Raw genomic sequence first — 12,765 nt, forward strand, 5'->3', positions numbered from 1 at the left:
AGTGATGTTGAGGTTCGTTATTTCAAACAAATTTCAAACTGCATTGAATCATTAGTGTAAGCTAATGATGTATGAGTAATTACTCCTCGAGCAAGATAGTGAATTATTTCAGTCATCATTCACGCTGGCTCAGAGAGAAAACGCGTTTCCATTTCCTGTACCACGTATTGCTTTTTGTCCCTCTCGGCCGTTCATAGACCGGAAGAACATGGAAGCCTCCATGAAGCTTACCCGTCCTATGTAACTACATATTAATTATTCTTCCCTCAGGAGGATAAGTGAGATTTTTGGCAGAGATAATTTTACACCAATGAGGACTTATTTATGAATGAATACATTGATTTGAGGTAATAAATGACTTAAAATATTACAGTGTCCCTTTAACGCAGTTATTATTTTTTTTAATTTATTTTTTCTTTGGCTCAAAACAACGAGGCAGTAGCCTGACTGCTATGTCCAAGGCAGTATGTTTGTATGTTTGTTTAATTGCACTATAGGCTTTTTTTTTGTATCGTCCTGCTTTGATCAGTATATGCCAATGTTGTCATCAATAAAAAAACGTGCACTTCTACATGTTGATAAGAGCATTAAAATTAGAAAAATGAATGGGACAAAGAAATCAAGGGATATTTAGCATAGAAAAAAATTAATCGTGAGTTAACTATGACATAAATGCGATTAAATATTTTAATCGCTTGACAGCACTAATATTACATATATATATATAAATATATATATATTATGTGGGCGCCTGGTCTCTGAGGTACAACAGTGGGATCACCAATTAGAATAGAGACAGGCAGAAGCGGGATTTGCGGTGAAATCAACTTATGTCATTTATTTAAAAAAAAAGGTGCAGGGGGAAAAGGGAGGGGGCAAAATGCAACTCAAATCTTCACCGGGTTGGCGGCTGTCGTCAGGGTGCCCTTTCTGGCTCTTCCTGGCGTGGGGCCAGAGAGAGAGAGAGAGAGAGAGATAGGCCAAGGTTAGTGGGGTCTGTGGTCCCTGCCACTGACCTCTTCGCCCTAGCTCGGCTTGGGTTTCCTCTTGGAGTCTTTGGGGTTCCTCTTCAGCTGCAGGCCTTCTCTCGGGTTTCAGCACGACACAATTCACACACCGACAAAACAGCTCTTCGGTCCACTTGAACGTAACTTCATTAATGCGGTTTGGATTGATCAAGAGGGTTGGCCACAGGCCTCTTACCATGAGACTGGCCTAACGTGTCTCTGGTCTCCACACGCTCCTCCAGCCAGTCTGTCTTCAGCCTGTTCTGGTGGAGTTAAAAAGGCCCTCTGATTGCAGGGCTCACTCAGCGCACCTGTGAATGGTAAGCTGAGACACCCGAGTGGGGCGGGGTCTCTATGACACAGCATTTTAGGGAAGTACCTCCTATCCAGCACCACACCCCATGGCTGCCTTTGCCTGTGGGGCACTGCTCAGCGGCTGGGCCACCACAATATATATATATATATATGTACCTCTTCAACAACTAACATATATGTATATATATATATATATATATATATGTACTATGTATATGTGTACATCTGTTTGTATGTCTTATCCACCTATCTCTGTGTATTTCAGGTTCCACAGACATTATTTCATGTTCTGTCCATGGAGTTAGACATCCTATCACAGCTGCTCTCCACATCATCCTGGGTATGAACAGACAGAAAGACATAAAGACTGACAAACAGAAAGACAGACAGACATAAAGACAGACAGATATAAAGACAGACAGGCAGACAGAAGGACACCACCTTTCACCTGCCATTAACATGCGTTTGGGGCATTCAGATATTTATCCAATGTTGTCAAAACGCATAAAGAAAGTCCAGACACAGTATTGATCAGACCTGGGAAGCCTTCTGCCACTAACAAAGGTGTAGACACATCCAGCTTCCCAATATGCATGTAAAGTGTTATATCCACATCCTGGGGCAGGAAAGGGATGTGTCTTCCTCTAGTTTCGCTGATCAGTTCACCTTTACCCATCAAGCTCTTTAAGCTGAACATGCACAAGCAAAATAGCGTCTGTTGGCGACTCCTCCTTCGGATATCATCGCACTTCAGGACCCGAGGCTGCTTGGGCCAATATCACTGGAAAGTATAGTTAAAAAAGAATGTATCTTGCCCCAGCGATCCACCAAGATCCATCAGATTGTGAAAATGTCACACAATGGGCCCTATTTTGCATCCAGCGCAGTTGACTTTCTACACCGACGCATGTACCATTGCTAGTTTGCACCCGGCACAAAGCAGATTTCCCCCCGCAGCAAACTCGCGCCACTAAACTTGCGCCCTGAGAGTCATGTCGGTGAAAAGCAGAGACGTGTTCCGGCGCAAATGATGCATGGTGCTACCTTACAGACTGATAAAGCAGTTGCGCAACTGACCGACAAATACCTGGTCTAAGTGCACTAGCGGATAGCGCAGTTGGTGTTGCTATTTTGACGTACCATGGCAGGTCGGAACTGCAACATAAGCTTACACACCAGTAGGCTATACATGCAAAAGATTTGCCTAATCGAAATATTATGATGATGATGTGGATTGTGGAAAGAAAATAATTCAATAGGGGCTGCATGAATGAACTCTAGTAGGCTATGCCATGCCTTAAAATAATAATAATAATAATAATAATAATAATAATAATAATAATAATAATAATAACAATAATAAACTCGAGCAAAGATGGCTATATCCCAGCCTTTCAAATCAAAATCTCCTTTTAGGGTAAATGATAACATTGGTTAAATTATTTGCAAAAGAACAGCTGATACAGCGGTAATAAGTTGTATTTAAATCAATGCATCTGCAAACAACGTACAGCAAACACCTATTTTCTTGACACCGACATCATGTACAAGCCCATAACTTTAGGATTGATTGATTGCTATTTGATTGTGAGGAAACATTGTTTTACCGCGAGTGAGTGTTAAAAAGTATGAATGAATGCAGGCGCGCGTGTGTGCATCCATCTGTGTAAACACACACAAACTAAACACGTAATGCATAATACAGTCCATGACAATGTACATTAACGGGGGGACACATGCAGATTAGGAACACAAGTCGATAATGATAATGTATACAATACTGGTAAGAAAAGATGTGTGTTAATGTATTGCCGCATATCAGTAAATAGACCCACAGTTGCGGCCACAGGACCGCATATCATATGTGTGTTAAGTTTTCTTTGCCGCAATTTACATGACGACTCAGTATTCGAAAGGTAACCCTATTCCAGAAGAAAACGCTATTCCATGTGTGAATTAGGCCATATTATTTGGCCATAAACTGAGCCATTTGAAGTTTGAAATTCATGTGGTCATGTATCTGTCTCATCGGAGACAGCAAACGCAGTCTCCGTGTATTAATGTATTAATGTATGTGTGTATTAATGTGTGTGTGTGTGTGTGTGCGTGCATTAATGTGTGTGTCAGTGTGTATTTGTGTATTAATGTGTGTGTTTGTGTGTGTGTGACTGTGTGTATTAATGTGTGTATTAATATGTGTATGTCTGTTTGTGTGTGTATTAATGTGTGTGTGTGTGTGTGTGTGTGTGTGTGTGTGTGTGTGTGTGTGTGTGTGTGTGTGAGTGTCCATATTAATTAGTGTATGTGTGTATTAATGTGTGAGTGTGTCTGTGTGTGTGTGTTTGTGTGTATTAATATTTGTGTATTAATATGTGTATGTTTGTGTGTGTGTATTAATGTGTGTGCGTGTGCGTGTGTGTGTGTGTGTGTGTGTGTGTGTGTGTGTGTGTGTGTGTGTGTTCGTCAGGTCACCTCCAACAGGTAGACATGTGTAGTTTCTCCTCTCTGGGCCGCTTGTTGACGTTTGGCTTCTCCGCCATGTTTGGGTTTGGTGGGCGAAGCTTAGCGCTGGCGGAGAGGAACAGGTGGATGCCTCCGTCACAGAGACGAGACTACGCCCTGGCCAAGACAGTTGCCTCACTAAGGTCCTCACTCCTCACACTAACACAACCATGCAACTCTCTTTTTCTCTCAGTCAGTCAACTAAAAGGTTTTATTAGATATATATATGAAACAATAACCTTGAAGCTCTACATATCTTTCCCTGTCTCTCTCTCTACCTGTCTGTCTCTCTCTTTAATTGTCTGTCTCTCTCTACCTGTCTGTCACTCTGTCTCTCTCCCTGTCTCTCTCTACCTATCTGTCTATCTCTCTCTACTTGTCTGTCTCTCTCTCTACCTGTCTGTCACTCTCTCTACCTGTCTGTCTCTCTACCTGTCTGTCTCTCTCACTACCTTTCTGTCTCTCTGTCTCTCTACCTGTCTGGCTCTCTCTCTGCCTCTCTGTCCCCGTACCTGTCTGGCTCTCTTTCTACCTGTCTTTCTCTCTGTCTCTCTACCTATCTGTCTCTCTCTCTACCTGTTTGTCCCTCTGTCTCTCTACCTCTCTGTCTCTCTGTCTCTACCTATCCGTCTCTCTCTACCTGTCAGTCTCTATATCTCTATTTGTCTCTCTCTCTACCTGTCTGTCCCTCTGTCTCTCTACCTGTCTGTCTCTCTCTCTACCTGTCTGTCTCGCTGTCTCTCTACCTGTCTGTCTCTCTTTCTCACTTCCTGTTTGTCTCTCTACTTGTCTCTTTCTATCCCTCAGACCAGAGGAATGTCACCTGTCTTTTCTTCCTGTAAATCAAAAGCACAAGTCAGGAAAACGGTACGACACACACACACACACACACACACACACACACACACACACACACACACACACACACACACACACACACACACACAGACACAGACACAGACACAGACACAGACACAGACACAGACACAGACACACATATACACACAAACAAAGACACCATTTAAACATATTTCATTAGATTGATATCCACATGAACAGAAAACATTATACAGGACATGATTATGAGTCATGCAGAGCAACGAGGAAAAGCAAAACAGGAACGAGGCTCAGCAGATACTGACCTGTAGAACACTCCCTGCAGCCTTCCTCTTGGAAGAGCTGGCCTCTGAAGGCCTCTCACTGCTAGCTTATCAACATGGCCCAGGCTTCCAACAATATAAACCAGTAGCTGTCCCCATAACCTCCCCTCTGTGAAGGCTTGGTTTGAATAAGACAGTTGGCCCTATTTTAACAGTCTGAAACGCAAGTGATAAATGACTCTTGCGCCCGACACAAATCTAAAAAGGGTTGCCTGAAGTAGCCTAATTGTCCGTAGGTGTGGTTTGGGCGTAACGTGCAATAAACCAATGAGAGTGCCATCTCCCATCCCCTTTATGAGCCATGAGCGCATTTGAAACTGACGAGTTGATATCTTGACAGCGCGTTTGCAGTCTCCGATCAGACAGATGCATGACCACATGAATTTCAAACTTCAAATTGCTCAGTTTATGGCGCAAGTAATATGGTCTAATTCACATGTGGAATAGCGTTTTCTTCTACAACTTCAGAAATACTGAGGCGTCATGTAAATTCAAGCCAGTATCACGCGATTTCGTGCTCATGCGCAAGAACGTTAATCTATTGAATCGTGTCCCAGAGCACGATTGTCCGACTTTTTTCGTGCTACACAGAACGAAATGTATTCAAATGCATTCTGAATGGGAGCGTTTTTCAGACGAGAGAGAGAGTGTGCGCAGACAGTACAGTGCACCCTCTAGTTATATATATGTCAATATTTCCTATTTTTTAAGCAGACCTCCTCAAAAACTGAAACGAACGTGCTCCACAGAACGCACATTTCTCAGACAATTAATTTGCTCCACAAAACGAAACGAGAGAGAGAGGGAGAGAGAGACAGAGAGAGAGGGAGGGAGAGAGAGAGAGGCTTCAGAAGGGGTGTGCGCAGATAGTACAGTGCACCCTCTAGTTATATATGTATCAATATTTCCGATATTTTAAGCAGACCTCCTCCAAAACTGAAACGAACGTGCTCCACAGAACGCACATTTCTCAGACAATTAAAGTGCTCCACAAAAAGAAAGGGAGAGAGAGAGAGAGAGAGAGAGAGAGAGAGAGAGAGAGAGAGAGAGAGAGAGAGAGAGAGAGAGAGAGAGAGAGAGAGAGAGAGAGAGAGAGAGAGAGAGAGAGAGAGAGAGAGAGAGAGCATATCTGATAATCAGGCCTCTTTAATAATGACAAAAAGTTATGAGAGAAATGCACATTAACATTTGTTATCTCATAAGCGGCGTGGTGCCGGCTCCTTTTGACCTTTTGACCCCAGACTTCAAAAACTTGGCCACAGGCCAGCTGTGTCTACACACTAGGGATGAGTCGGTCACGACCGATTCGTTCACAACGAACAAATCCCGAAGGTGAACGACAAGAACTGGTTCCCCAAAACAAGAGAACTGGTTCTTTGATTCTTTTTTTTAACATAAAACAAAAATATGGTCACGTAAATAAAATATACAAACGAACAGAGCTTCGTCTCCCCGCGACCTTATATTGATTGAGTCTACAACGTTCCCAAAGATTCAGCCAATGAGAGGTAGCAATGGTGTTGCCATGGCACCTGGGTAATCAAATGACAAGGTGGTACCGTCGAATTTGCGCGCTTTCTCTGTCTGACGTATCTTGGGTCATGCCATTCGACGTGGGGCCACTTATATATCCCCCTACATTTCCGAAAATAGACTTGACCTCCATCTGTTTATTGGATAAACGCATTTCCCAATCCCAGGAGTCTTTGCTCCATTCTACGTCAATTTAAGAACAAACAAAGAAATTAAACTGCAGTTCGTATTTTTTATTTATGACCATGAAAGTTCTGTAATGCCTGAATAATGAAGAATTAAATGTAAAGTAAAAAAAATCTAGAAATATAAAACCATGAATGACATGAAGAGAATAAGCAAGTGGTATAAATATTGGTGGGACGTTTGGTTATACAAAATACTATGTCTTGTGGATTTTTACGGAGGGTAGAGCCTAGAAGTTGTTTAAATCATGCTCAGGGCCGGTCTAATGGACAAGTTTCTTACCTCCTTCAAAGTGGTACCACAGCCCATATCGTAAATGGTGCACACACGCCAATTGCATGACTAGATCCAGATCTGTTCGGACTACGCAGACGACAAAATCCAGACACGCCGGTCACTAGGTGGCGCTATACCAAGGAATACGCGTTTGGGGCTATAACTCCCACACCGAACCTCCCACAGTCCAAAACACACAGATTCACCGGAGTCTGCTGCATCTTTTGGCTTGGGCCACGCCCATTTGCGTCCATAATTTTTTTTCGCTAGATCGCGAAAAACGCTAAACTGCATTTTCGCTACTCCTCCCACATTTATTGACCAATCAAGACCAAACCTTGCACACGACATCTTCGGACGCACACTAAAAAAGAAATACAAAAACTTTTAGGATCCGACCGTTGACGCCGAAACTGTAGCGTTTTCAATTTTGGTTTATTGGCTAAGTTACACGTGGAAAATAAAAAATCCCCAAAAATCCAAAATTAGACATCGGATGGAGTTCAAATTTTACACACATGTTGGTGCTACCCTTAATGGCGTTCGATTAAAAATTCGGATTATTTCGCCACAAGGAAAATTCTCTTCGGAAAATTACGCCACAAGGCGGCGCCAAAAACGACGACATTGTGTATCTCCTAATTGGCCAAAGGAATGTTCTGAAAACGCGTTGAGGGATATATCTCCCACACCGAACCTCCCTCAGTCAAAACCTTTATATCCACAGGTTCACGGTAGCGTTTTGAACACATGCTTCGCGTTGTGCTGGCGAAATTCACATTTCTTGGACCCCTGGATAACTGCTTGCAGTTCTAGTTATTATTATTATTTTAACGCATGGTTTAGCCTACTACGGTGTTCATTCATGCAGCCCCTATGGAAATTTTTTTTTTCCACAATCCACATTATCATCATAATATTTCAATTAGGCGAAACCAACTGCACTATCTGCTAGTGCACTTAGACCAGGTATTTTTTTCAGTTGCGCAACTGCTTTATAGATCTGTAGGATAGCACCATGTATAATTTTTCAACGACACGCCTCTCAGGAAGTTTAGTGGCTTGAGTTTGCTGCGAGGCAAAGTCAACTTTGCGCCGGTTGCAAACTAGCAACGATACATGCGTTGGTGTAGAAAGTCAATTGCGCTGGGTGCGTGTGTATGTATGGCCCATTAAGTACTTCTGCGCTAAAATCAAAGGAACAGCCTAGCTCTCAGATGGATACCTTTGTGAGCTCCTCTTCAACCATCTCTCCATCTGGGGTGTTACGGATTGGTGAGTAAAGGGAAGGAAGGGAATGGTCCCCTGTGAGCTCAGACCAGGCCATGACCGGTCTGAGCTTCCTCAGAAACACATTGATCTGAGCCTGTTACACACACATGCATGCATGCACGCAAGCATGCACACACACACACACACACACACACACACACACACACACACACACACACACACACACACACACACACACACACACACACACTCTCTCACGCACACGCACACACACACACACACACACACACACACACACACGCACACACACACACACACACACACACACACACACACAGGGTCGGACTGGGAACGATTTTCGGCCCTGGCATTTTTCCATCTACACCGGCCCCTTATGGACCGACCGACCGACCCCCCCCCCCCCCTTTGGCGCAAATGAGCCGAACCAACTTCAGCGAACCTACTTAAGAAAGACCTGTGAGCCGAAGTCAACATGTCGCGGTGGGCACAATTAAAAACCAAACGGCCTACCTTGACGCTGTCTTGATCGCGGGGCTTCTTGCAAATTGCAATTATTCCACATTAATCCACACGGTTTAACATACCCGGACTGTCCAGCAACGGTTGAAGCACTGGCCACAGCAAACAAGCGATCTATTTTAAAACATCCAGACGCCTCAGCTTGTAGAGATTTCTGCCTTTTGTCCCGAATCTTCTCCGCTCCCCCTTTCTTCTTTTTGCCAACTCTTTCCATGATTTTTAGCCCATCCACTGAAATTAAAATATAAGCGAAGCAACATCCGCAGCATCCATGGACCGTTAACGTTCGCTGTTAGATGTATAATCCCATCGTGCACCGCAACATATTTTTGCAAAATATTCTAACATAAATTCGCCAAATATAAGAAGAAAATCGTAGTTTAGTTTAAAGAAAGCATTTTAGTTTTTTTTTAATTTAGTTTGTTGCAATGATTGTACAGTTTGAAGAAACAGGATTTTACAGTTTGAAGAAATAGAAAATTATACCATATACCAACCGTCACATAGATGTGCATGACAAGGAAGCACTATATATACTGGATGCACCATTGCAACAATTTGACGTTAGGTTCTTTCTTGGGCTCTTTGAGTTATCTGTATTGTCAGGTAAGTAAGGCGGTCGTATAATCAGTATTGGAGCCGGTATGATTGAAGGAGGGCCGGCCCTCACACGCCGAAATGTGGACCGGCCCTTCCGGCAAATGCCCGGTATCACAGATTACCAGTCCGAGCCTGCACACACACACACACACACACACACACACACACACACACACACACACACACACACACACACACACACACACACACACACACACAAATGCCATTCTATAATATTACAATGATTACGGTTTGATTAATATACATGTATATTGTGTTGAGAGGAGGAGCAAGGAGCAAGACGCAGCGACAGGTGAGCCCCCCCCCCCCCCCCAACACACACACACACACATTTACTCACAAACACACACACATATGCACACACATACACACACAATCACACAAACACACACACACAGGCAAACACACACACACAAACACTCTAACCTGTCTTGTGATACCTGTTCTGTGTGATGCCGGTTGCTAGGATTGTCCTGGGAGACGAAGCCAGGAGTCTACCTGAGCATCAGCATCATGTCCATCCCCAGTCTGACTCCCCACGCCCCTCGAGGGCTGGCCCCAAACACCAGGTAACACTCTGAGTACCCCTAACACCAGGTAACCCCCAGAGGGCCCCCAACACCAGATAACCCCCAGATGGCCCCTAACACCAGGTTCCCCCCAGAGGGCCCCTAACACCAGGTTCCCCCCAGAGGGCCCCTAACACCAGGTAACCCCCAGAGGGCCCCTAACACAAGGTTCCCCCCAGAGGGCCCCTAACACCAGGTAACCCCCAGAGGGCCCCTAACACCAGGTAACCCCCAGAGGGCCCCTAACACCAGGTACCCCCCAGAGGGCCCCCAACACCAGATAACCCCCAGAGGGCCCCTAACACAAGGTAACCCCCAGAGGGCCCCTAACACCAGGTACCCCCCAGAGGGCCCCCAACACCAGATAACCCCCAGAGGGCCCCTAACACAAGGTTCCCCCCCAGAGGGCCCCCAACACCAGGTAACCCCCAGAGGTAGTTGCTGGTGTCTGTGTGAATGCTTGCCTACGCGCGTGTGTGTGTGTGTGTGTGTGTGTGTGTGTGTGTGTGTGTGTGTGTGTGTGTGTGTGTGTGTGTGTGTGTGTGTGTGTGTGTGTGTGTGTGTGTGTGTGTGTGTGTGTGTGTGTGTGTGACTAAGCTCTTTTGACTATTTATTTTGTTTGAGTCAGATTGACCAATGGCAGCGCCGAGCTCATCACAGTGGGAAATGCTTCGAGGTCAGAGTTCATCAGACATCTGAAGAGATACAGCTGCCCAGATGAACAGGTACCTGTCTGTCTGTCTGTCTGTTGAGAGAGGCCAAGAGAGGTAGGAGGGAGAGAGAGAGAGAGAGAGGTAGGAGGGAGAGGGAAAGAGGTAGGAGGGAGAGAGAGAGGTAGGAGGGGGGAGAGAGGTTGAGAGAGCCAGGAAAGAGAGAAAAGAGAGGTAGGAGGGAGAGAGGTAGATATAGAGGTAGAGGGAGAGCTAGGAGAGAGGTAGGATTGAGAGAGAGAGAGAGAGAGAACTAGGAGAGAGAGGTAAAAGGAAGAGAGATATAGAGCCAGGAGAGAGAGAGGTAGGAGGGAGAGAGAGAGAGAGAGAGAGAGAGAGAGAGAGAGAGGGAGAGAGAGAGAGAGAGAGAGAGAGCTATTAGAGCGAGAGAGAGGGAGAGAGAGGGGAAGGAGGGAGAGAGAGAGGTAGGAGAGAGAGAGAGAGAGAGAGAGAGAGAGAGAGAGAGAGAGAGAGAGAGAGCTATTAGAGAGAGAGAGAGGGAGAGAGGGGAAGGAGGGAGAGAGAGAGGTAGGAGGGAGAGAGAGAGAGAGAGAGAGAGAGAGAGAGAGAGAGAGAGCTATTAGAGAGAGAGGGAGAGAGCTATTAGAGAGAGAGGGGAAGGAGGGAGAGAGAGAGGTAGGAGGGAGAGAGAGAGAGAGAGGTAGGAGGGGGGGAGAGAGAGAGAGGTAGGAAGGAGGGAGAGAGGTTGAGAGAGAGAGAGAGCGAGAGAGAGGTAGGAGGGAGAGAGGTAGAGAGAGAGGTAGGAGAGAGAGAGGTAGGAGGGAGAGAGGTAGAGAGAGAGGTAGGAGAGAGAGAGGTAGGAGGGAGAGAGCGGTATGGACAGAATTAGATTGAAGCTTCTTTGTTTTAACAACTTTGTTTAACTACATCATGGGAAATGTTCAATTCAATAACAAGCAACAATCTGTTTTAGACTTTGGCATCAGTTTCCTTCAAATGTTAAACTGAGTCCTTTTGGCCTTTGTTTACAGAGCTCTCTGTCTTTCGTTGAGACACGTTCAGTCACAGCTGTGAAGCTCCGCCCCTATGGATTGGTTGGCTCTCCTGGAAAAGGGGAGAAGGAGGAGGCAACATCAGGGGACGATTCAGAAGGCTCATTCCCCTGGAATATAGACGGAGAGCTTGTGGAGATGGCCCATGAAGTAGTGGTCAGGTAGGTGTTCCATTAACCCCACCTTACCCTACCCCCACCTTATCCCACCTCCACCTAACCCTAACCCACCGAACCCCACCCCACCCTAACCCCACCTTACCTTACCTCCACCGAACCCCACCTAACCCTATCTCCACCTTACCCTACCTCCACCTAACCCCACCCCCACCTAACCCTACCTCCACCTAACCATACCCCCACCTAACCTAACCCTACCTCCACCTAACCCTACCTCCACCTAATCCTAACCCACATAACCCCACCTAACCCTACCTCCAGCTATCCCCACCTAACCCTACCTCCATCTAACCCCAACCCCCACCTAACCCTACCTCCACCTAACCCCATCCCCCACCGAACCCTACCTCCAGCTATCCCCACCCCCACCTAACCCTATCCCCCCCTTTAGCAGGGACGGTCTCCAGCTGGGTCTGTCCTCCCTGGTCCGCCTCCTTGGTGGGGTGGATCCTCAGTAGTCCATCGGTGTCTGACTCTAGGTTCTCTGTGTTCAGGGTTCATTCCAGACTCATCTCTCTGTATGGAGAGGACGTGGAGAAGGTCGACTCTCCTGTGATGTCCTGCAGCTGCATTTGATCTACCAGAGACAGCTAGCACGCTGCTAGCCAAGAACTAGCACACCGCTAGCCAACAGATAACAGCCGCTAGCCAACAGCACGGTCCGCTAGCTGGCAGCAATCTTAGGGCAAACTGCTAGCCACATAAACACACTGAATGCATGCTTAACCCCAACCACTAGCTAGCACACACGCACACACACACACACACACACACACACACACACACACACACACACACACACACACACACACACACACACACACACACACACACACACACACACACAAGGGTAGAGTTAAAGGAATACAACGTTTAAAGGAATATCAAATTGTAGATTTATTTTTTACAATTTATAGGTGA

The 12,765-nt window shown here is 45.7% G+C and overlaps 1 protein-coding gene across 8 annotated transcripts in view; it reads left to right on the top strand.

Moving 5' to 3' along the window:
- Nucleotides 1-12,692, top strand: part of cerkl (ceramide kinase-like) — a 29,614-nt gene extending 16,922 nt beyond the window's left edge. For 3 of the 8 annotated variants that reach the window (XM_060040516.1, XM_060040512.1, XM_060040514.1), the window contains 8 exons: nucleotides 1,588-1,662; nucleotides 3,790-3,967; nucleotides 4,632-4,691; nucleotides 9,637-9,665; nucleotides 9,840-9,942; nucleotides 10,571-10,667; nucleotides 11,645-11,826; nucleotides 12,324-12,692. In XM_060040516.1, coding sequence (XP_059896499.1) covers nucleotides 1,588-1,662; nucleotides 3,790-3,967; nucleotides 4,632-4,691; nucleotides 9,637-9,665; nucleotides 9,840-9,942; nucleotides 10,571-10,667; nucleotides 11,645-11,826; nucleotides 12,324-12,420 — 821 coding nt within the window. In that variant the 3' untranslated portion in view covers nucleotides 12,421-12,692. The remainder of the gene's footprint in view (nucleotides 1-1,587; nucleotides 1,663-3,789; nucleotides 3,968-4,631; nucleotides 4,692-9,636; nucleotides 9,666-9,839; nucleotides 9,943-10,570; nucleotides 10,668-11,644; nucleotides 11,827-12,323) is intronic. The other 5 variants (XM_060040519.1, XM_060040513.1, XM_060040518.1 and 2 more) reach the window with 2 other exon arrangements.
- Nucleotides 12,693-12,765: the final 73 nt, after the last annotated feature.

This window comes from Gadus macrocephalus, chromosome 20 (genome assembly GCF_031168955.1).
Source record: "Gadus macrocephalus chromosome 20, ASM3116895v1".
Lineage (NCBI taxonomy): Eukaryota > Metazoa > Chordata > Actinopteri > Gadiformes > Gadidae > Gadus > Gadus macrocephalus.